At 45.3% G+C, this 26,261-nt stretch overlaps 1 protein-coding gene across 2 annotated transcripts in view; it reads right to left on the reverse strand.

Annotated features, from left to right (window-relative positions):
• Window positions 1-26,261, reverse strand: part of SAAL1 (serum amyloid A like 1) — a 305,196-nt gene that overhangs the window by 94,086 nt on the left and 184,849 nt on the right. For both annotated transcript variants that reach the window (XM_085648052.1, XM_085648053.1), the window contains one exon: window positions 18,223-18,305. In XM_085648052.1, coding sequence (XP_085504178.1) covers window positions 18,223-18,305 — 83 coding nt within the window. The remainder of the gene's footprint in view (window positions 1-18,222; window positions 18,306-26,261) is intronic.

Below are 26,261 nucleotides of genomic sequence, written 5' to 3' on the forward strand. Positions count from 1 at the left end.
GGGATCTGACATGCAAACCCAAGTCAATCGACCCCCCTAGATGAGATAGAACAAAATGGCTACTTACCAGTAGGAGTAGTTTTGCATTCTGAAGAGTTTTCTGGATTCATACGCTGTGCATTATTCTGCAACCTAGTGCTTGGGTCCGAAATTGCCTTTTCTCTTAGTTTTTTCGGTGGGTGTTATCGACCACCATTTGGGGGTATGTTCATTCCCTGCGTGACGACAACAGCACCGCGGATGTTCCTGTACCTAATGGCCATCTTCAGATTCTTTTTTCTGGTGTAGAATTTCCAATTGTTTGCTTTTTTGTTTGCTTTCTTCTCCCCAACTGATTGCAATTGCCACCCATTTCTGGGGAGGTGGGTGGGTTGCACACGAATCCAGAAAACTCTTCAGGCTTCAAAACTACTCCTAATGATAAGGAATATGCTACTTACCAGTATGCATCTGTTCTTGGCATGTAGAGCTGCAGATCTATACACTGTGCATAGATCGCCATCTGGTGTTGGGCCCGGATGTTTGCAGTTTGTTTTTCCTCTTAGAAAGTCTTTGGAAGTCACGAGGTCGGGGACTCCTCCTTTGGTTCGTATTGCGCATGGGCTTCGGCTCCATCCTCAGATTGTTTTTCGCCAGCAGGGAAAGATGGAGCGTAGTAATAACAGTAAAGAAACCCATATGTGTTTTATCTAAATAAGCTAGACTGGAACGGATACAGGTAGCCGGGGAGGCGTGAATAGATCTGCAGCTCTACATGCCAAGAACAGATGCATACTGGTAAGTAGCATATTCCGTTCGAGGCATATGAGCTGCAGATTATACACTGTGCATAGACTATATAGTAGTACCCAACCCTAGCGGCGACCACCGGCATCCGTTGCAGTTGTTTGGAACAGTGTTTTTAGTACAGCCTGGCCCACACTAGCTTGTTGCTTGGTTTGCACATCTACACAGTAATGTTTTGTGAAAGTGTGCGGTGTTGACCATGTCGCTACTTTGCAGATGTCATCTAATGGTATGTTCCCTAGAAAAGCCATAGAAGCCCCTATCTTCCTTGTAGAGTGGGCTTTAGGGGGAACAGATAGCGTTCGTTTTGCCTTGTGGTAGCAAATCTGTATGCATTTTACAATCCACCTAGCTATCCATGATTTAGAAATATGTGGTGGAGAGAAAGAGACAAATAGCTGTTTGGTTTTTCTGAAAGGTTGTGTTCTTTGGATGTAGTAAAGTAAGGCCCTTTTAACATCCAGTGTGTGTAAAGCCCTTTCCGCAACGGTTTGAGGTTGTGAGAAAAAGACTGGTAATTGTACCGACTGGTTGAGATGGAAGGGAGAAATGACTTTGGGTAGGAATTTTGGGTTGGTGCGGAGTACAACCTTGTTCTGATGCATTTGGAGAAAAGGTTCCTGTATAGTGAGTGCTTGTATTTCACTAACCCTGCTAACGGAAGTGATGGCCACTAGAAAAGCTGTTTTCCATGTGAGAAATTGCAGCTGACATTTATGTAATGATTCAAAAGGCGGTCCCATTAGCCTTGTGAGAACTATATTCAAGTTCCGGACAGGTGAGGGTGGTACTCAGGGTGGAATTACTCTTTTGAGGCCTTCCATAAACGCTTTGATGGTGTTGCAGCGTTACATGTTTTCATTACATTCGGAAGAAGAGCGTTCCTAGGAGCAGAGCATAGCTGATCCTGCGATGTGAACTCTCTGAGCTGATATTTACGGTATGGGGTTCCCCATTCAAGCCTAGAGACCTTCTATTAGTCTAATAATAATATTAGTGTGTTAGAGAAAGGAAGGTGGCTTAGATCCACTGTCATTTTAGTATGATTACTCCTTTCATTTTCTATGGTATTGTAACTATGCTGATGGTTTTGATTTTAATCGTTTGTCTGCTAATGTTAGCCAAACTGCTGCATCTTAGGACACGAGATTTATAAAATAAACTCTTTAAACTTTTAACAGTGTCTCTGTTTATTCTGTTGTGGACTGGTACGAGAATAATTACGAAAAGGTATTTCTGATTCCCACCATTCCTTAGAAATATACTAAGTCGCTTGTTCTGGGTTGTCTATACATTGGGACCGCCGAGCTAAACCTCGGATAACGAATGGGACACTGATGCTGGTCGGATAAGGGGTTCTGGGTTCTGAGGTGGGTTTTTGGTACACCGCAATTCACTGAGGGCCTGGGTTCCTGCGCATAGTTCTGCGCATATGGATAAATTATCTCCCGGCCATGAGATTCCGTTGCGGACTACGCCCCAACCACAACTGTCGACTGTATCTTTTCACAAATCATACCCGCCAATTGCCAACTCGTCCATAAAGGACTTGGAATACAACAATTTGGTGTGTGTCAGTCTAACTTTAGTCTAACTTTAGAAGCAGACTCAGGCGCAACTTTAAAATAAAAGGAAGCCAGATTTGACACACTAAAATCAGAAAAATAAGTGAATTTTTCCACTAAGGTGGCAGAGCTGCCCATCCTAGGGGCGGGGCAGTGTTCCCATTGTGTATAATTTACAAAATTTCTAAACGTATTTGCTTTGTGTAGGAAATGCGTGCCATAATGTTGATAACAATATTGCTCATCATAATTAGCAGTATCTAAATATAAATCCTCAGCATCAAATGCGGCATAATATTTCAAATCAGAAAACAGTGCCTCTATGGCTTGAACATCCCAATCATCTGAGTGATTGTTCTGCTTAACGCCATCACCCATAGAAACACGAAATACAGTAGGCACATTAATCACTTCAGTGGGGCCATGAATTTGAAATTTAACGGCATCCCAAGCGATCCCATCACGTACAGGCCAGGCAGTAATGTTCACAAAAGTCTGGTCCCTTTTCATGATATGTGATGAGGAGTGGGGGGCCAAAGTTCCATCAATAAGTCGAATTGTAGACCGTTCGTTCAGGTAGTGTCCATTGATGAGTTTAAAAAACACTACCACAAAGCCAATGGACATGAACAAAAAAACACATATAAGCACCAGCCAAATGTAAGTCCAAGGGGGTATTAGAAAATGTCTTTTGAACCAAGCCACAAAAATTGAAACCTTGGACGGGGCAATAGAAGTCATGGAACGAGAATCAAAAGAGTCTTGTGAGAGGGCAACTGTGGTGGATTGTAAAACAGGCAAGGTAACATCCGCAGGATTAGCATACTCAACTTCTTCAAGCACACCACCAGGTCTTTGTGGCAACAAGGGACCAGTAACAGCATGCATCTCGATGGCAACATCAGCAACTGTGTCAGAGGCTCGGGCCACAACAGAATTTCTCAGCATCGAAAGGCAGGAAACCGCCGGAGCCATACTAAGAAGGATCGGCCAATCGTTGTAGTTTGACATTGTCAATCGAAATGTACCTGTTATCCTTTCGACCAGGAAGTGGAGGTAAAATGACTGTTCTAGTACCCTGTACTCCAAGCACTGGAACCGGTGCACGGTAAGAGGGGCCGAACTCCTTCTTGTTCTCCACCTTCTCACGGACCAGATCACCAACTCGAGGTAGCCAGCCGACTACCGGAATCTGAAGTTCAGCATCAGATGAGGAGGGTACGTGTTCCTTCGCTAGACTGTCTCTGGCTTCTTGAAGATTCTGCAAGACAGCACAGTGTTCATCTACGTCAAAGGGTGCGGCTGACGCCGCCATGTCTAGACCATCAAGGTCTGGAACAAACATTCGAACACCATAGAGCATCATGTATGGAGTCCGCCCACCCAGAGACCTTCTAAGGAGATTATTAAGTGCACGTTGCACGTCATATAAGTGGGCTAGCCAGTTCCGGCCAGTACCCAAAACGCTGGCTGTCAAAGATTGCTTTAAGTCACGGTTCATTCGCTCCACCACACTATTACCCTCAGGCCGGTATGGAGACGAAAATTTGACTTGGACCCCCAAATTTCTCATGGCCTCTTTGTACGCCTTAGAGGCGAACGCCGAGCCCTGATCAGAATGAAGGGCACCACATGCAAAACTCCCAACAAAGACACGCAAATCTTTTATGACAGTGCGAGAATCAGCACTCCTTTGTGGCCACACCCACAGAAAACGTGTGCACGAATCAACTGCAACCAAGATGTATTTGTACGCAGTATCAGAGGTAAAAGGACCGCAGTGATCTAAATAATCGCAACTGAATGGTTTATTAGATATATACAACTGAGTTTGTGGTGGGCGCGCCGCAGTTGAAGGTTTAATCTGCTGGCAAATGTCGCAATTAAGAACATAAGCTCTGGCTTGTTTGTACAAACCGCACAACCAGTAACATTGTTGTAGCAGAGATACAGTAGCCGCAACGCCGGCATGCGCGGACGCCATGCCCTCGTGGGCTGCTAATATCAAAGAAGGTCTGCAGTCCGCGTTGGGAATCAATCTGTCACCAACGTCGTTAATCCTCACCTATGGGACTTTATCAGGACTTAAGCAGACCCTCCAGGATATCGCGATTTCGCGGTTTGCCGCGAAATCGGCACTTTTGCAAAAATGCCGCGATTTTTACTAAAGTGCCCGCGAAATCGGCACTTTTGCAAAAATGCCGCGATTTTCGCAAAATCGGCACTTTTGCAAGTGATAATGCCGCGCTATGGTTTAGCAAGAGAAACAGGAAGAATCTTATCTGAGCCTCTTCTCACCATGCATTTAAGAATAAACAGGCTGACAGTAGAAAGGTTGCAAAACTGTATCAGACTCGCTGAGTAAACAAGAGTGACTCCGTGAGCCTGCCTGCCTCTGACGGTTTTGGAAAGTTAGGGATGGGATTAGCAGAATGGAGCTGCTTTTACCTGCATGGAATCTCCAAGAGCAAAGGAGATAGAGCGGCCCCGGGTATATCCCGCTCTCTCCGTCAATGTCCGCGACCGCAGAGCCTGAGAGGCAACAACAGAGGAGAAGAGCAGCCTCTAGAAACTGTCCGGGACAGGAAACCAATGCCTAGTTGAAATGTAAACTCAACGTATGCCATAGAAAATACATACATTTAGCCTGTGAGGTGCGCTGGAGTGAAGTCACCGTAATTAAGCTCCCTGAGGTTAACTGCAGCAGGCCTGCGCTTCAAGACAGAGAGTGAGAGAGGGAGGGAGGAAGGTAGAAAAGAAAGGATCTGAGAGGGAGATAAGAGAGAATACAGAAGAGAGAGAGAAAGAGTATGGATGGATGAAATGGGAGACATTATTCAAGGACATGAAGGGAGACCATTAGTTTTATGGCATTTTTGCAAAGGCTGCTTTTGGTTCTGCAGTCTGGCCCTGGGAGGCTCATGAACACACGCAATATCACATCACATGCAGTGGCATCCCAGGAAGAGGGTGCTGAGCCCCAATAATTTACTGAAACCCCAATAATCATGATACCCCCAATTTTACTCAGGTGGTCAGATTCCATGATTCCTTCCTTGATCTAGCAGTAAGAGACACCATCCTCTACAGACATCAATATTTAATGACTAGAGTACAAATCAGGTAACAACTAAGAACAAAAAATGAATGTGTGTCCTCATGTAACGTAACTGGTGCAATGTAAAGTGCTCTGATACCCGAGGTGATTCGGATATAAAACTCTGCAAAAAAAACCCCAAAAAACTGAGTTCTAGATCATGGAAAAGTTTAAATGGATTGTGATAGAATTCTTTATAAGTGATGCAAGTAAATTCAATACTGGTGCTTCTATGCGGGACCCGGCTGGGGAGCCGTAGTGTGGTTTGTGCTGGTTTGTTATTACGTTTCAGCTGATTAAAGAATCTCAGAACGACAATGTAGAATTGATAATTTGAGTTTCTAAGCTTCTGAACATTTCTGATAAGCTATCATCATTTATTCGCATAGAGACATTGACATGGAATTTGGACAAAGACACCATTTTAACTTAATCCGATCGCAGGATCGTGTCACCTGTAAGTGTGTAGGTTGCTTTCTTTTTGGGCACATGAGGCACGCGGCGGGCCCTGGGGGGCATAATGTTTTTTTTAATCACATATATGTAGCCTTGAAGCAAAACACAGTCTCTACATTGTAAATAAACCAAATATACATAGTTTCATGTTGTTAAATACTTCAAAAAACTAAGATATCTGTGTTTGTTGTAGGAAAAACTGCAAACTAAAATGCCGCAAAATTGCCGCTAAATTTCCATATTTGTGCCGCTAAATTTCCATATTTGTGCCGCTAAATTTGCTAATCCATGCCGCTATATCCTGGGGGGTCTGAGTAAGCGATAATGATAGCGAGCAGGGAAACCTCTCGGTGGCTTCGTTCCCAGCTCCGTAGCAGCAATAGCTGCCAAGATGTCATCATCAATCCTACTTTTGGATCTTGTAACTGCTGCTACTAAATATGTTGCCACTGCTGTTTTTGCTGCCTCGTCAGCTAAGCTGTTGCCGACAGCATGGACACCAACTCGTTGGTGACCAAGAGTGTGAATTACATTCACGAGAGGCAGACGGTCTTTAAGATCTGCCACTCGAACCCAAAGCAGTTTATGCTTAATAGTGCTACCTTTGGAATCACGGTAGTCATTCTGAGACCAAAAGTGTAGATTGTCGATGTAAGATTGAACACAATAAAAGGAGTCACTCACTATAAGAGTAGTGACTCGAGCGCAAGCACCAGAGCACGAAGCTCCGCCAACTGAGAAGTACAATCACCCAATGACTGCGTATGCACGACATCAGACTGGAAATCACCATTTACGAAAGTACCGACTACAATTGCGCAAGCCGCTGAATAGGCCTGCTTTGATCCAGTTGCGGGTTGCGCAGAACCGTCAGTGTATATGACACAATGGTAATCCTCGAGCGGGCGCAAGGACAGAGGAGCCGGATGAACAAATTCATACTGCAAAAACTCCTGAGTCTGAAGTTCCGCGTCAAAGATAAAGGTGACGTCCGGCGAGGTCAAGGAAGTGGCCCATTGTATCCACCTTGGATGCAAAGCTTTAGAATTCGGTACAGTCGCTTTAGTCACCGCCTCAAGGGCAGGATAGGGTGTTACCACCAACATGCGTTTTCCCTGCGACAGCGCTCGTTCTTTCAGAATCGCCATCTGCACTGCTGTCAGAACCTTCTCAACAGCGGAAAAACGTATTTCAGCTGAAGTGTACAAGTGAGATTTGTAAGTAATGGGGACGGTGTCGCCCTCATTGAACGTTAAGTATGTGAAACCAACTGCGCCGGGCACTATTCTTATGACCAGGTTAGTGTGGTTATCATGTGTCAGTAAGTACTTAAAAGCAAGAAGATCAGCTTGCAATAACTGCAATATAGCTGAATGCTCTGGCAGCCAACAAGATTTGGAAAAAGTAGGTTGTACCAAGGCATAAAGCGGCTTGATACGCTGGGCATAATCCGGGATGTAAATTCGACCGAAATTCAGAAAACCCAGCAGGGATTGTAATTTCTTCAGTGAAGTAGGAGCACGGAGGCATGCGCACTTTTCTAGAAAGTGCGGAGCCCATCCTCGACCTTCATTGTTGAGTTCGTACCCCAAGAAAAACACTGTATATTCCGCAATGTGTGACTTCGCAAAGTTGAATTTGTAACCGAAGTCCGCAAACAAAACAATAATGCGATCAACGCGACGGAGATGCGGGTCCAACTCGTCATCTGTGAGATAAATGTCATCTACATAAGAGTACGCATCTGGGTCTATGTCCTCTAAGAGGGAGACCAAGCGAGCGGCAAAGACACCTGGGCTGTTTTTATAGCCCATTGGCAATCTTTTGAATTGTTTTTGTTTGCCACCAGAGGTGAACGCCGTCCACTCACAACTAAGAGAGGACAGGTTATGGCTGTAAAAGCCATTGGAAATGTCAAGTGTGGTTTTAAACCTTTTTCTCACGAGACTATCGACGAGAGCCGAACTATGGGTGTTCTGTACTGCACAGGTCCGGCAATGAGAGTTTAAGTGCCGGTAATCCAAAACTAGGCGGTACAACCCGTCAGGCTTCGTCACAGTGAATAAGAAATTATTCATAGGTGACACACGTTTCGATTACTCCCTGATTTTCCAATTGTTCAAGGATCGACGCGACGTGAGGTCTAGCTTCACGACGCATGGGGTATTGGGGTTGTGGTTGGGGCGTAGTCCGCAACGGTATCTCATGGCCGGGAGATAATTTATCCCAGCCAACCTGATTTTGATATAACGCAGGCGCCTGCACCGGAGCCCATTCCCCGGCGTACTTTTTAGCTAGGACCTTAGGCACAGTGTGTGCAAAGGCTGGGAGGATCACCTCCTCCCCTCTAGGAGCATCCAAAACGAAAGCCGGGGGCCAATCTGCCTCCGCCAATAGAATATCATAGGTAGTGGTCAGATTATCCCAAAACACCCCTTGAATTGTACGTTGTATGTCACCTTCTATTTGAAGGACAATATTATATAGTCTATCAGGGGGAGACACCCGAGTGTCAGCAGTTTCAATATTCACGAATATATCAGTTGCTGTCACCACCAGATAAGGACGCAGTGCTTGTCGCACGAATGTAACTTCCGCCGCGCTGTCTAGCAGCGTTAGCGCCCATGTCAGGTTCTGAAGCTGCGTCCGTACCATCTGAGGCATACCTCGCTGTCAGTGCAGCAACTTTCTTCTTCTGAAACGGGGGTCTTTGACATGCAGGGTCTTCTTGCTTGCCTTTGCCATCAGTCTGTCGGGATTGCTCACGTGCTTGCGGTGCACCCCGACTTTTGCCAGCGCCTCCGTCACCGGACTGTGAAGCCGATGTTTCCTGTGAAGAACGAGGAGAGCGTTGTTCAGAAACCTGAAATCTATCAGGTGACTTAATAGTAGCACGATCGCGCAGCTCATAAGTGCGTTCACTACTTGACTGTACTGGAGAGGCAGGACGAGACCCCTGTTTCTATTGCTGTTTCTCCTGTTTTTTCACCCTCCAACTTTGTTTCGGAAAGTTAGGGCGTTCGTCATTACCAGACGAATTTGCCTTTGTCTGCTGTGAATCAGGATTTTTCACAGTCGGCTTAACACCTAAAGCGCTACGACCAACTTGTTTGTAGGCCATCGCGATAATTTTCGCGAATTCCCTCGGCTTGTCGTCCTCGTTCACTGTTTCTAATTTATTAAGCACTTGGAACTGCATAGCATCTCCTTTGAGGTTACCCAATATCATGGTAGCAACCACATCAAAGACTCCGACAAGCCACATACCCAATTCAACAGCAGCCTCCGCACCATGATTCTCCTGAACACGTTTAATAACGGAGGGCAGTACCGACAGAGACGGAGTGCCAAAGCACTTCGAGTATGTCGCTGCAAAGACCTTACCCCAGTTCTCGCAATCGACTATATCTGGGACTAAGTCTTTCGGCAAAGTAATGGTAAGGATCCTGTGTTTCTCCACAGGAGTCGTATGCGGATCAACCGCTTCTAATTGGTCAAATTTCTCAGCAAGCCAATTAGGGAAATCATCCCTATTTTGGGGTCGCTTGCCGACAACCGAACTAACCATAACCGGACTAATCACCACCGCGTGGTGGTCCGTCTGATGTCCCGCAACAGCAGTAGCGACCGCCTGCACGTTGCGTGACACGTACTGCACTAAAGCCCTATGTACTGAAATAAGGGCAGTGTGAAGTACACGCAACTCAGCCACCGATACCTGTAGATAGCGGGGATGAGGCGTAAATCCGGCAAGTACCGGCCATGTGGCCCCTGCAATCGACAAAGGGCCCATTCTCGCCGGTACAACCGCATGGGGAAGGGCGCCATTAAACCAAATGTTATGCTGCCAGGCAGAAATAGGAATTTCCTGTGTCCTATAAGGCGTATAGTTGGCTGGTAGCTGCGTGGCAGTATAGGTGTGGAACGTATCATCGTCCTAACTCACCGCCGGCAAAGTAACCCAAGAGTAGAACAACTCAAACGGAAACAACGCATCGGCACTAACCACAAAGATCACAGCCATACCATCGTCCAGCACCCCATACTGCGCCAAGTGACGTTTCAAGGGTGCCCGGCTTTGAGCCGGAATATCGACCGCCATTAGGACATAAACAGTAAATCTACAGTATAGTAGTAGCACTAGGGTTCAGATTAAATAACCTTTTTAATGATCAAGCTTGAAGGAACCTATTTAGTCAACACACAGGTAGGTTAAACCGTCACTCCCGCCATCCGGAAACCAGAGTGAGGGTGTCGTGGACTAATACAAGCACTACTAAGGCGTCTCAAATCAATTGACCAAACGTTAGGTACGCCATGTTGCAGGGATTCTGCTTATGCGCAGAACTATGCGCAGGAACCCAGGCCCTCAGTGAATTGCGGTGTACCAAAAACCCACCTCAGAACCCAGAACCCCTTATCCGGCCAGCATCAGTGTCCCATTCGTTATCCGAGGTTTAGCTCGGCGGTCCCAATGTATAGACAACCCAGAACAAGCGACTTAGTATATTTCTCAGGAATGGTTGGAATCAGAAATACCTTTTCGTAATTATTCTCGTACCAGTCCACAACAGAATAAACAGAGACACGGTTAAAAGTTTAAAGAGTTTATTTTATAAACCTCGTGTCCTAAGATGCAGCAGTTTGGCTAACATTAGCAGACAAACGATTAAAATCAAAACCATCAGCATAGTTACAATACCATAGAAAATGAAAGGAGTAATCATACTAAAATGACAGTGGATCTAAGCTACCTTCCTTTCTCTAACACACTAATATTATTATTAGACTAATAGAAGGTTTCTAGGCTTGAATGGAGAACCCCATACCATAAATATCAGCTCAGAGAGTTCACATCGCAGGATCACCTATGCTCTGCTCCTAGGAACGCTCTTCTTCCGAATGTAATGAAAACATGTAACGCTGCAACATTAAAAGCACTCGACTTTCAGGAATTTGCAGCTGCGTGCGTGTTATGGCTAAACTAGTGGGCCGATCAACCTGAAGTCAACAACATGCACCGTCTAGCGACCCAGACTGTTTCTTTACACGGTGTACAGACCAAGGTCGCTGCTCACTGTTTGGAATGGTAACAACAGATAGTTCTCATGTGAAGCAAAGTCGAGTAAGCATTTCTCAATTGAATAACATGTGACTACAGTGTCGTGTGCAAAAGCAGCAAAAGTGGCAAGATGGCATTCTAACATCTAACGTGGTTATGCTAACTTAGCGTTGTACATAGGTAGATAACGATCTTCACTACAATGGCAGGCACCCTGAAAAGCGATAGGTGCTGCCTGTTCTGTAAGTAAGCAGCAATTGCTGCGAGGTGTAACCGAATGGATGTATATGCTAGGTTACACCTTTGTAGATGGAGCAAGTAACATATGATGTGCTGCATGGACACATTTAGAGGGTTGATTGTGTTGTTATGGCAGTAAACAACAAATTTTTTCCACTTTGCAGCATAGCATGCCCTAGTAGTAGGGCGTCTAGCTTCTCTGATAATATTCATGCAATCAGGGGGAAGGTTAAGGTATCCGAATTCTAGGACCTCAGGAGCCAGATCGCAAGGTTGAGCTGAGCTGGGTCCGGGTGCCTGATCTCTCCATGGTTCTGGGTTAGGAGGCATGGTGAGAGGTGTAACTTTTGGTGTGGTACTACCGAGATTTCCAGTAGTGTGGTGTACCACGGTTGTCTGGCCCATGTTGGAGCTACCAGGATGAGCGTGAGGGAATGCTGTTGTAGCTTTCGCACCACTAATGGAATGGAAGGTGTGACCGAAGCCTTTTTGTGTATCGGCGCGGGAGAGGGTATAGTACTCACGACCCTCTGCGCCGGGGTGATGTCCTCCACATCTGAGTCGTCGGCCTCGGAAGCCCTGACGAGGTCGTCGTCCTCTTCTTCGATGTTCTGCTGTCCCGGAGCTTCAACGTCATCCCCGAAGATGTCGACTGGAGCGGAGGTCGAGGAGTGCGCCATGTTGCGTCTGACCCTTCGATCTCGAATAGTCTTTTTCGATCTAGAAGACTTGCTGGCGGGACAGTCTCGAGCCTCGTGTTCAGGGGAGAGGCAGAGGTTGCACACCTCATTTAGATCGGTGTGGGGGAATTTGGACCCACATCGAGGGCACTTCTTGAAGGGAGTTCTTTCCATCAGCCGAGACCGGAGCCAGGATAGGCCCGAAGGCCGCCGTCGACGACCGGAATCGAAGAAGTGTCGAAGAGAAGGTGATTAAGATTATTTATTATCTGAAGAATCTCGATGAGCGAGGATTTTGCGTCGATCGTTGAACTGGAAAAGTTCGGAACCGGAGCGCGAAGTATTACATCCGAGCCCGATGGAGGAAAAAAACAATCTGAGGATGGAGCCGAAGCCCATGCGCAATACGAACCAAAGGAGGAGTCACCGACCTCGTGACTTCCAAAGACTTTCCAAGAGGAAAAATAAACTGCAAACATCCGGGCCCAACACCAGATGGCGATCTATGCACAGTGTATAATCTGCAGCTCATATGCCTCGAACATAACCATTTCGTTTTGCAGCGTGAACCCTTTTCTGGATTCACATGCTGTGGATTAGATTATGTAGTGGTGTCCACTCTCGGGTTGGTTGTGGTGAAATGAGGAAGTACTTGCAAACAGGCTTTGCAGTACTTTGTCCTACTTGTGCTTCTTTTTTCATTTGTATGTCCACACAGTATTGCTTTGCAAATGTGTGAGGGGAGGCGCAAGTTGCTTCAGTGCAGACTCCGTCATGGGGCACGTTTGCTAGGAATGCTATAGTTGCACGTTTTTTCATGGTCGAACCTGCTTTGGGCCGTGGTGTAAGTATCTTTCCTGCTGCTGAGAAGCAGGTTTGTATTATTTTGACTATCCATTGTGCAATTGTTCCTTGTGTGACTGGTGAACCTTCTATTAGTCCTGCGTATGAGACGAACAATTCATTTCCCGGGCAAAACTGTTTCGCTTCTTGTAAGTAGTATATTAATGCCCTCCTACATCCAGGGTGTGTAGGGCTCTCTCAATTTGTGTTTTGTGGTTCCTTGAACAATACTGGTAGTAGAATGCTTTTGTTGACGTGGAAGTTGCTCACTATCTTGGATCAAAACTGTGGGTTTGTCCTGAGAACCACTTTGTCCTTGTGTATTTGCATGTATGGTTCCTGAATTGTTAATGCCTGAAGTTCACTTACTCTACGTAGTGATGTGATGGCAATTAGGAATGCTATTTTACAGTACTAGTTCGTAGATCCACTTTATGCATAGGTTCAAAATGTTTTGTATGAACTGCGACAGTACTCTGTTTAGGCTCTACATAGGCGCCGGTGCTGCTCTTGGGGGTGCAATTCTCTTTGAAACCTCTAGGAATCTTTTGATTAAAAGGTAAGGTGAATAGACAGTTACCTGTTGCACCTCTGGCGTATGCTACCAAGACGTCCAAATGTACCTTAAGTGTTGAATAGTTTATACCGCTGTCCAGCAGGTGGGTGAGGCATGTTAGTACAGTTTCCTGACTTTTTCTTGTTTTCATTGTTTTATTTTCTGTGCACCAGTGGAGATACCTTCTCCATTTTGCTGCATAGTATTGTCTTGTGGGAGGCATCCTTGCCTCTTTTAGTATTTCCATAGTTCTAGTTGGTAGTTGCAGAAGTCCGAATTCTAAATATTTAGGCACCAGGCTGCAAGGTGGAGAGTTGCTGGGTCCGGGAGGTATACCTTCCCCTTCTGCATTTTAAGGAGATCGCTTTCTGGTTTGATCTTGATAATTTGTCCCCTGGATAGTAGGTCTTAGAATAAGATTTGTCCACAGTGGTTGGGCTTTCTCCATGATTTTGTGAAATAGGGGAATTGACAGGTCCTGTCTGATGTCACGCAGGGGACACAACAAGCATTTGCAATGCAATAGGTATCGCATTTCCACGAGTTTAAGCTGTTGGGATTGTAAATGAGTGGCTTTTATTTATGCTTTAAAAACCTAAACATAAATAATAGGCATTGTCATTTACAGTACCAATAGCTCAAAGTCGCGTAAATGCGATGCCTATTGCATTGCAAGTGCTTGTAATATATTCATATTACACAGTGGAAGTTATCTCTGTGTAGATATGATTCAGCTGCACTTTCCATTGAAAAAGCATTCCATGACGGATGTGCTCCTAATTTGGTGCTTGCATAGTGCATGCATTAGGGCCCGACTTGCTACATTTGGGGACGTTCTGTGCAGCAGAAAAATAGTTAAGGTGGTATCAAAATGATTTTTTCCCATGTTAGCTACAAAGGGAAATCATTCCTTTGCAGCCAAACTACATCCGAAACTGCTGAATGGATTTACCCAAACGTTTTCATGAAAGTAGGACTTCACTCAAAGTGTGCTTTTCATGGTTTGGTGTAAACCCATTCTAGGTTTTTTACGAAATTAGCATTGCGGAGGTTTGCTTTTTTCACTTTTATCTAGCACACACTTGGACAATGGGCAATAGAGCACTTTACACTTTACTTCCCTTGCACTTTAGCCAGGCCGAGATAAAGTGACTTGCCCAGAATCACAGGATGTTGAACATGGCCGAGATTCCAGCCCACTTCCCCTTTCCAAAGTCGGCAGCCCTACCCCTAGACCCAGTGCTTTAAATGGGCTGGTACTGTCCAGTATTGAGTACCGGCACCGTTTTATTTTGAGAGTACCTGCACTTCTCAAGAGAGACATAATACTTTTAATTGGAGAGAAGCGGTACTTCTCAGAAACAAGCAGGTACTCTGGTACAGGGTACCTGCACTTCTATTTTTCCATTTAAAACACTGCCTAGGTCTAATCCCCCTTGCAACTGAAAGTATTTGTTAATGTCGCTTTGTTTTCTATTTGATAAATTAGCTTTCTGCACATTTATATTCATGCGTGTAATGATCAGTGCCAGCACTATTCTGTATAGAGTGAGTCAGGGTCACCTACAGACTGAGCCAATGCCTGAACTCTAGGAAAGTAGCTGGGCTGAGAAATGCAGGGTGTCCTGTCAGGAGGCGGGGCCTGGGAGACCCACAACAACTTACTCCTGAAGATGGCGAGGTGGGGGCCTGCCGCTTTCCCCTCTCCTTTGTACTACCAAAAGTGAGATGGGGCGACTTGGGGGGACAAATTTATCGAGGCGAAGAGATAAAATCTTAGTTAAGGATGTTCATTGTTCATATCGCCTTGTAACTGTGAAATTCCGGCGCTGCTCATTTTAAGCATCATTTTGAATTCCCGCAAGACTATGAATGAGTGAATGATAGGTTAGGCCTCTTCTGCAAGCGTTGCCTGCCGCCTCTAAACCATCACTTGCACCTGGCTACCTCTCGGATACACAGAGAACTAGGCTACGTGGGGGGCTGTGAAGAACGGAGCGCACGCTGCACCTCCGATGTCCTGGGCCACGGCCCGCCCGCACCCTTGAGCTCCCACCACTGTCGCTCAACTGTTTCACTGTCCCTTCCAAATGCAGAGGATCCATGAATACAAACATAGCCTGTTTAAGGTTTTTTTTTTTACGCGCTAAGAACTGAAGACGCCATGTGCTTATCTGTGTGCCTTAGAAGGAGCCGAAAGCACAGCCGCCGTCGGCGTTCTGGGTACAGAGCCCGGTTTTAGTACATGCACAGCCCCAGACGGTGGGAGAAACGCTTCTGACGGGCTCCGCCGCATCCCCAGAAGTGAGATTTGAATTATTAAAGCCGCATTTGTTTATTAAATCGAGCCTCAACTGAAGAGATGCTAACGAGATGGCAGGCGGGCAGAGGCAGGATGTGTTCCATCTCGGCGGTAATTGGTGTTTGGCGTAAGCCGGTGAGTGGGGTGAGGCATGCACTACGTGGCCCTGGGCTTTAGTGTGTCCGTGGAAATAATGAAATCACAGCAGCGACTGACCGCTGCGAAGACGCAGCGAAAGCTGAGATGGAGTGCGCGCGAAAGTCAGAGCGCGTTGCCATGAGCGTGCACATCTGGCGAGACCTAAAAAGACTCACTGTGTAACCACCAAAGAAAAAGGATGAGATGGGAGCCCACCCCACGTTTCCCGCAGCAGCCCGAGCTGTTTTGTAAGCCTTCTCCAGGCCGCTATGAGCATGTCCCAGAAGTTAGACAACCTTGCCCGGGACATGGGCGGGGCATGGAGCTCGCGGCTGGAAGTGTCCGGGGCTCCCGTGAGCTGAGGGAGCCCCAGCCCGCGTGTAGGAGAAGTGAGGCAAGCAGTAGAGGAAGTTCGGCGGGAGTCCACCCCGCCTTCGTGAATGCCGCATGGTGAGACCAGAGCAGGATTTCAGGCGGGGCTCCTGTGAGCAAGACGGAGCCCCGCGTGTTGCTGCTGTGACCGGGTGAAGAGGCGAGTCCCCCCTGCCATCGAGGAGACCAGCCATGGAGCAGCGCAGAGTCCCCACAAGAGCCGGTGAGTGGGGTGAGGCATGCTGTACGTGGTAAGCGCGCCGCACCTGGACAGGAGATGTGCATACGTATGGTGCGAGCAGGAGTTGTGATAACGCAGCGAGCCCTACATGTGCACATCTCCTGTCTGTTAAGCTTCGGCACAGACAGTTCATGTGCACACGTACGGCTTGCGGCGTTATTACAACTCCTGCTTGCACCATACAGGTGCACATCCCCTGTCCTGCATGTTAATCTAATGCCGTCGTATGCGTTCACGAACGCGTTCACAACTGCAGTCCTTTGTGCGCGTGCACATGTCCTGTCCCCCTCCCAAAGCAAGTCGACAACAATAGATCTCGCTAGCGACAGCGCTTCGCATTGCATCGCTAGGCGAGACCTAAAAACAAAACTGAAGAAAAAGTACAATTCCGTACCTAACCACTAGATGGCAGAATAATGCACAGCATGTGAATCTAGGCAAGGATTCATGCTGCAAAACAATATCATTACCTACAGCTGAGACATTGGGTGATGCACCACGAAATTACAACAGCAGTCTCTCGGGCCCTCGCCCCTTTGAAAAAGAAATTGAAAATGAAGGTACCGCAAAAGGTTGCATAACAACGCTTTCTCTTAAAGGCCGCAAGCGCATCCTGAGACCAATATGAGGCCTGAGTCCTATTGGCCATGGATGCTTGGGAAACCGCAAGACGACAAACAGTGGTCAGCCATCTGGAGAGATATTGCTAAAAATACACATAGCATACTTGGTAGAAAAGCCCGCTATAAAAAGCATATAACTGGTATTTCTACCTAAATAACCTAACAAAATTCAATGCCCAGAAGCCGGCATTCTGCTGGAGATATTGTGGGCTTTTGGAATATTTCTAAAATACATGGTGCGATTGTCCACTCATTAAACCATTTTGAGAAGAAATCTTAGCAGCTATGACAATGGTCCTTGGATATCCACTCCCAATGCATAAATATAATATCCTACTTAGCTTGTACACCCCATTGATGGAATATCAATCTAAGGTAGATAAAGAACTGATGTGGAACTGCTTGGCTGAGGCAAAGACCTTCATAGGTACCAACTGGAATAAAAATGAATGCCCCCTGACAGAGAATTTGTTCCCGAGAATGTGGAGTATCATGGCAGTAGAATGCCTTTCTAATGGTTTGTAAATACAGCTGTATACTTGAACTTGCATATCTGTACCACTCGTTCTTTTATGATACTGTGACATACGCTATACTTTAATTTTATTAAAAAATAAATAAAAACTTGGTTAAAAAAAAAAGGTCACACAAACCAAATGTAGTTGAACTTGAAACAGGGAAAATAAGCTTTAAACATAAATGTAATCAAGGTACGCTGTAGCTATTGCATACATTTCACCTGTCATTTGCAGGACAATGGACTGGCGTGCACTTCAGGATTATAAAGTTTTGCATTGTTGAAAATGATTAAAACAAAATAAAACATGAACAGCCAGCACGGGCTGGAATCCGGAGGGTCTTTTAGGTGGGGATTCTTCATCGCCGGGCGGCCTGGTGACCTAAAAGGTGGCACCCAACTTGTGGAATAGCCTCCATGTGGCACAAGCTACTCACTGGCATCAATGGGGGTGGCCGAACACAACAAAGGAGGACAGGAGATTGTTTAATAAAAAGAACATAATGTAATAATTATATAATAGTGTATAATTAATGGGCCTGAAGCGTTGATTGATATATTTGCACATAGGAAACTGACCAACCAAAATAATTAGCCAAGTCTTTAAATATAGCAGCTAATTTCCCAAAGAATAATTGTATCGTGCTTAGTGGCATTCAATACTGAGGTCTATTACTGGTGAACTAGAATTCTCTCAGCATTACGCATATTACTTATAAAGAAATGATGTTTAAGGTAACTTACCTATTGCCTGAATCCCTTCATCCGCTGTAGTAAGCAGTTGCAAAATATGCATGTACACATCAAGCCCTTCAGGGTTGTCAGAGCTGCAAACACAAATTACACATTTAAATCACAAAATTAGAGAGAACATCAACACCTTACAACAACTAGTCTAAAGGCCCCGGTCTCGAGTGTGATGTGTACACTTTCTCCGCATGAGACAAGAGCTGTAGACCACAGTGTTGTTGATGATGGATACAGAAGCAACCCCCCCCTAATGAACAGCGCACAAGGTCCGAGCACAGCATGAAGCTGTTCTCTGAACACTGTGCCATTAATATGCTAGTGTGTTGATTCGCAGCACAGTTAATAGCAGTAAAAGACGTGAGTAAAATGACGCACTAACGGCTGCAAGGGGGCTTCACGCCCTAATATTCCAAATTGAGGCCAGGACAGAAGGGGATAAAACCAGGGCACGAGTCGCAGGTAGACGGCGTCCACCCACTATTTTCACAGGGTGAACGCCGTCCAGCCTGCCAAGCATTTGGGACCCACTGAATAATGTGCTTAAGTGAACTCAGCAGTGTCTGTTTTCCATCTGCAACAAGCAACAACGTGCAGGTGGGACGGGACTTTCTTATTTAGGACTCCTGCAGGGCCCATTACAAAGGCCACATTTGAGGGGTCATCAGGCCTCCTTTTGCTCGAGTCTCTTGGCTGGGAGCAGTCAGGAGCCTCACACCTGATGCAAATGAAGCGGAGGGGAAACAAAGGCTCACTCCTTGTTAGCACTTCACACTTACTTAACAGAGGCAGCTTTTCACTTCCTTCAGTCCCTGTTTAGAAGATATGAACTGTAAGAATGTCAGATGTGTTGGTCTTTCTCAGTATTTTCACAAAGCAAATTGCATTTATATAGCGCTTACTTACCCTGAAGAGGTGTTGAAATAATTTAAGTTTCGCTATTTTTTCTTGTATAGCCCTACTCATTCCAAGTCAGGGTGTCAGAGCGCTTTACATCAACACGTGCATATTACATGTACAATACATTATATAAATGTGTAAATCGATGTACAGGAGTGTTAAATAAAACTGGGGGATTGCAAGGTGCAGAAGTCACATATCATCTTCCGTAGCTTACTGTGCTATTATCCCCTCAATGCGCTCCAACGTGCACATGATAGACCTGCTAAACATATATGTGAGGGCTTTAGATCTGATGTCACTTCTTATAATGCCACTTCCTGTAAAGTCGTGGCTTGTGATGCCACTTTCTATGATGTCAATTCCTGTGATGCCATGTGTGATGTCATGCGCCATGATTTCACGCGCTGTGATGTCGCATACCGTGTTGTCGCTTGCATACTGCCTAACTAGGTTAGTCCCCCCACTTCTCTTTTTTAGGACTTGTGCCCTGAATAAAACCAGTGTCTTTGCGCTACAGAGCACTCTGCACCCTCCTCCGTGTGTGGCGCGGGATGCACTAAACACTGAAATGGGATTTGATGCCCCAGTATTTCTAGCTGGGACCAGGAGAAGCGGGGCCAACATTAGTGACTACAGCTATGAAGCACTCTGAGGTTCCATGCGGGGGGGTGCCCGGGCCAAAGCCCCCTCCACGCCCCTGAAAGCCCAGTCTGGGCCCCCACTAACGCGCTCAAGTGTTCGAAAATTGAGCAGGATGCACATTTAAGGCTGCCTCGGAGACCTGGGCTAAGCCACTTTAGAGTACCCTAATATTTTATTTTAATTATTTTAATCCCACAAACAATGTTGGCCATTTGGTCACAGTTTTTGAATTATTTAATCGCTCATGGTGTTTGATTCTTCCAGTTAGTTCTCTTTTTTTTATTGTTTCGATTATAACAATTGTCTAGATATAAGTAAGAAAAGATTTGTAACCATCCATTATGGTCAACTGTAAACTATCACCCCGACAGGCAGTGTGCAGAAAGCAATTGTTAAAGGAAACTCAATCCTAACGTATTCAACCTCAGCTTTGGGGGCTTTAACAGAAGATATAACTTCAGTAGACGAAGAATTAGGATCCGGCGTGTCAGCTTTAGCGATTCCCCCCTCCATTTTGCCATGTGAGTGTCCCAGAACCCACCCCTACTCCCAGTTAGCAACACAGTGTGAGGCCTCAAGTCGGAAACTGACCACCCCAAACTCTGAGGTAGTAACTATAGCACAAATTCATAATGTTGCTACCGATGTTATCGACACCTCGTCTCAACAACAAAAGGAATCAGGATCGAGGGGAGCTCTGGAAAGCAACGGCCAAGCACAACATGACATGTATAATTCAAACCTAGCAGGCGGGATAATGTAAAAACCACTGGCAAAGGGGATATACATGAGAGCTGCTACTCCAGGATTCATTCCTTGCTAGAGCCCTGGTATACTAAAATTAAACACCTAATAACTTCTTCTATTTCACCCATTATATCAAGATTAACAGCAATGGAATCAACACTTTCCTAAACACAAACCGAGAGTTTACCATCACAGAAGGCGGCGAAGGAGCATAAAACTGACCCACAACATAAGACACAGGGTGGGAGGCTCACTATCCCAAGCCTCTAAGCTATGATTGAAAAGTGAAGGAGTAAAAACAGACATGGAGAGAAGATTTGTGGGTGGGGAACTACCAAACTCAGGGCCCAGCATGACGTAGAAAAGGGACTGGGGGAGGGAGAAAGTAATCAGCAAACAGTACTAATGCCCAGGCCCCTTCAGGATAGGAACATCTTTGACCAGCCTAGCTGGTCTGACTCTCCTAAACAAGCTGCTGTTCAGATGGGTGGACAGCAAGCTCAGAGAGCGGATAGTTCCATGAAAAGAGTGCATCTCCTACGGGCCTCTACCCCACTGTGCTGATTTTGTCTAGCTCTCCTACACTTACACAGGATAAGAACAAAACAACACTCCAACTGATGAACAAAGTGGCACATTGGCACTACTCTCAGATCAGGGGAAGGGCTAATTTTGTGGATCACATTATCATGACCCGAAAAAGAGAGTGGGTGGGTAACAGCCCGAAGAAGGGACTGTGTCATCATGAATTTGGACAATCCGGAGGTTATAGGTCAATTTTTGAGGGGTATGCTGCAAGCACCCAGCCCAATGCCAAAATAAAGGTATACCCCCACCTTCCAGAGTTGTCCCGACCAAGACCAGAACGGAGAGAACCAGGAGAGGGATACCCCCCAAGGAGACGGTTACTCCCACTACGTGGTTCAAATCCATAATAGTTTTTTGTATTGAACTGTTTAGAGAATATTGACTGACTCTACAAAAAGTGTGAAGATCAAGAGAATGTCACCACAGAAAGTAAGAGACTACCACACCCTAAGACTATCCAGTCATCGACATCTATGGGTACCTTGAGTAGGAGCATCACAGGTCTAAACAACAACAGAGAGGACAGGGGTGGCTAAGGAATCTGAATCGCTATAATATAATAGCCCTCTAGGAGACATGGGAGAAAACTACCACAGTAATTTGGAAGGTTTTTCCTCCTTTATTTCCCTGGCCCTACTATTTGCTGAGGGCAGAGTCAAAGGAGGCCTGATTACGCTAATATCTTTGTCCTTAAGTAGTAAACTGACACATACCCACAAGCTCTCCTCACCTGTGAGCAGAATCACTTCCGCTCGCAAACACAGCAGAATTACTTGTGCTACATTTTTATAACTCGGTCAATGCTCAAAGCGCTATGGAACAACTAACGGTTGTAAGGTCCTTCTAGGCCGACTGGCAAGAGGGTGCACACACATATATATTCCTGTTGTCCTTCTGGAAGACTTTAATATTCACCCCTGTTTAGAGAGTTGCTGTCTTTCAGCGGATGGGGAACAGAGAAGTGGTGCGAGCCCAGTTCATTATGAACATACATCTCAAGGAGATGTATTGAATTCCCTAGTAGCAGAATTTAATCCCATCAAAGCTGCTAAATTGGGATGGCGCCAAACCTCCCATTATTCCAACATTTACATTTAAATTAACATTTACAGGAAGAGGAGTGAGCTCTATTAATGATTACTTTTTCCATCGCTGCTACCTTAGAGGGACGTGTCATTCTCAGAAGCAGATTGAAGCCCTTATAGAACCATATTTCCATTGAAATTGGGGCTACATTATGGTAGAACTATTACTAAATGTCAATCAACCATCGGCCAAAAGGCCCTTTTGGCTTGTAATCTGGGAATGTGGTTAAAATGGAATAATATCGTCCCTAAAACCTTCTTTTTGAAATTACTTGTAAGGTGGATATTGAGAGGGTATGATGGAGCCTTAGACCCAGAAATAATATTGCAGTCTTCTGGTAATATTTCAATAGAAAGTTTGGACCTGCCTAAATCATAAGAAAAAAGGAATCTGTCAGTGGTTTGATGGCGAATGCTTAAGAGCGCATCACAGACTTATGGCAGCATTGAAAGCTTGACCACCCAACAGAATAGAGGTATCTCTTTGTCGTGTTGAATATGAAATGGCATTGAAAAAGAGAAGGCAATAGTTACAAGGGGACGCATGGGATGAACTCTTTAAAGCTAGCATCCTACAACTACTGACCGGTTTTGGGAAATAGTGAATCTGCCAGTCTCCTCTCCAATAAAGGGAGCTGAATATCATATCCGTTTGCATAGCCTATCTAAAAAACATATGGAGCCGAATAGAATGACAGCGCTAACAGCCATGCACTGGCCCTCTGCTAGGAGGAACCTTATGTATGAGGTTGAGGAGGTGTCCAAGGCATTAAACTACTTTAAATTAAAAAAAAAAATTCCCGGTCAGACAGGTTCCTTCGGACATATAGAGGTACACTTGATTGACTGGGCATTAATCTTGACCAACAGCATGAATTCCGCAACTAGAGGAACTATTACTAAGTCCTGGAGCAATTGGTAATTGTTCCAGTGTTCAATAAAGAGGACCACAGTGACCCTGTTTGCTATCGCCTAATTTCCCTTATTAATTTTGCCGTGAAGGTGGGTTGTAAACTTGGGCAACGGAGAACAAAATTCTCTTAGCCGTATGGGGTTACGCTGGGTCAATACACCCTTGATCAGTGCCTAAAGTAATATCTGCTTGTTCAGAATTCATTCGAGTCAAGGGAGGCCCCCTCCCCCTTGCAATCATGAACCCAACATCGGCCTTCAACAGAGTCAATAGGAGAAAATTGTGGGATATACTGTCCGGTACGGGAGTCAATGGGCAATCTACATCTAGACCTCTCTGCAGTGGTGAGATACAATGCTGAGGGTACCTGTAGGGACTCTTTTGAGATCCATCGTGGAGTTCGGCAAGGTTGTACCTTGGCCCCATTTCTTTTCTCACTGTATATTAACAAACCAGACACGGTTCTGTTTCGGGCCGCTACTGATATTCCAAGAGTGGGGAAGCAGTAAATTCCAAAACTTCAATAAGCGGATGATGTGGTTCTGATCGTGCATACCGCTTTGGGCTTGCAACTCCTATTAAATAGCTTTGAGCAATTTATGAATAGTTGTACCCAAGTACCAATTATTTTTAAAAAATCACATATTATGGTAACAGGCCCGAAGAACACGAAATCAAGAAGGAAGATGTTAAAGGGGGAACTAATCTAAAGTAGAGGCATTTTCCTATCTGTGCATCATCTTTGACAATAAAGGCACTTGGTCACCTGCTCAGGAGTGGCGTGGCGAATTTACTACTATTTGGATATATCATGACCAATTCTTTGCAATCCAATTGTATAGGTTCAAGCTCATTTTGTGATTTTGCAAATACCTATTTTTATATGAAGACTATCTGATTGTTGTATTTTTAACCGAATTTTATCCTTCTTATTGTATCCTTGGATGTTTTCATTGCACAGACCTTTTATAAGGCTATATGGTCGAGTAAAGTATATTTAGAAAATGAAACAAACATACTGTAGCAATATAATGTTGGATATGCAACGCAACAACATGTTTTGAACAAGTCATTTTTACAGTCTGATGTATGACTTTGAAGCACTGGATGAAAAGAAGCTCCAAGTGAAGTAAGGGGGGGGTCTATGTGACAAAGAGAAGATATTACTTATCCTGTAAGCATCTGTTTGTGGCATGTAGTGCTGTATTTTCACATGCTGTGCCTACACATGCCATCTAGTGTTGCGCTCGGACGTGTGCAAGTAGTTTTTCTTCCAAGAAGTCTTTTCAAGTCACAAGGTATAGTGATTCCACCTATAGCTGGTAATGTGGATGGGCACTGGCTCCACTGTTAGATTGTTTTTCCACACAAATGGAGAGGATGTAGATGAAGGATAGAGATACAGAAAAGATGACCATGCGAAAGAAAAGGTTAAGGATGAAAGTTGAAAGTGTCTGCAACACATGAAGACACCCGGGGATAAGGGTGGGTGCATGTGAATGTACAGCACTACATGCCCCAGAACAGATGCTTACAGGGTAAGTAGTGTTTTCTGATTGTGGCATGTGTAGCTACAGATACACATGCTATGCATACACTGAAAAGCAGTCCTCCCAAAACCAGTGGCTAGCTTGGGGATGCTGCAGAGGATTGGAAAAGTGTACGAAGGACAGTTTGCCCAACCATAGTTTGTTGGCAAGCTAATAAATCCACACAGTATTGTTTAGTAAATGTGTGGGGGTGGGGGCCTAGACCATTTAGCTACTCTGCAGATGTCAGCTGTAGGAATATTACCCAAGAAAGCCATAGAAGCTCCCTTTCTGCAGGTTGAGTGAGGTCTGGGAGGGACAGGCATAATAGTTTTCTATGCATTTGAGAAGTTGGCATGCTATACTTGCCTTTGAGAGAGCATAATCTTTGTGTGGTTTGGAGAAAGAGACACATTCTCATGGAATGCCTTTTTTTCTGTCATTGTTATTGTAATACTTTAGCTGTCTTTGAACATCTAATGTGTGAAGAGCTTGTTCTGCCACAGACTCTGGATATGGGAAGAACACTGGGATTTCTATGGTTTAATTGAGGCGAAAGCTTGAGGCCTCGTTAGCGGAATAATTTGGGGTTTGTCCTAAGGCCTGACCTATATTGGTGTACTTGCAAAAAAAGTTCTTGCAGAGTAAAGGTCTGTATCTCACTAACACGATTAAGAGAGGTTATGGCTACAAGGAAAGTCACCTTTCAGGAAAGAAACTGTAAGGGACAAGAGAGTAGTGGTCCAAAAGGAGAGCCCATTAGTCTAGTGAGAACAATATTGAGCTACCAAACAGGAGCGTGTGGCACCCACCGTGGGATAATCTTTGACACCTTCAATAAAGGCTTTAATAACAGGAACACGAAAAAGAGAAATGTATTCTCTGTTTTGGAGGGAAACAGAAACAGCAGCTAATTGAAGTCTGATGGAGGGATAAGCAAGGTCTGACTTTTGCAACCAAGGCACATAAAAACAATGTCTCCGATTGTTTGGACATGATTAATACGTGTTGGGAGACCGTAATGTACAAACCATCTTCACTGGCCACATATCAGGCTCTGCTTGTAGGCCTGGGTACCTCTTTAATGATGGTCATGCACTCTGCAAGTAGATTGAGGTACCCACATTTTAAGACTTCAGTAGCCAAATCACAAGATTGAGCTGTTTGGGGTAGGGGTGACTGAGTGTATCTTGATTTTGGGAGAGAAGATCCAGCCGGTTGGGCAGCTTCTCATGGGGCACTAGAGAGAGGTCCAGAAGTGTCGTGATCGGGGCTGTCTGACCCAGGTCGGGGCTACCAAGATGAGAGTGAGGGATGTTTGGAGAAGCTACAGAACCACACATGGAAGAAGTGGGAGAGGCAGAAAAGCGTAGGCAAATATCGCTGATCAGTTCATCCATTGTGCATTGCCCATGGACTGTGGGAGCCTGGAAGCTAAGTTTTAGCATTTGCATTTTCGGCAGTGGCGATGAGGTCTATGTGAGGGAACCACCAACGGCAAAAGTACAGGAGTAGGACTTAGTGGGTGGAGTTCTCACTTGTGGACTTGTTGATGCATCCTGCTGAGCCGGTCTGCAAAGTTGTTGCTCACTCTAGGTATTACTGTATGAGGAGATGAACTTACAACTG

This window comes from Triturus cristatus, chromosome 3_2 (assembly GCF_964204655.1).
Source record: "Triturus cristatus chromosome 3_2, aTriCri1.1, whole genome shotgun sequence".
NCBI classification, from domain to species: Eukaryota; Metazoa; Chordata; class Amphibia; order Caudata; family Salamandridae; genus Triturus; species Triturus cristatus.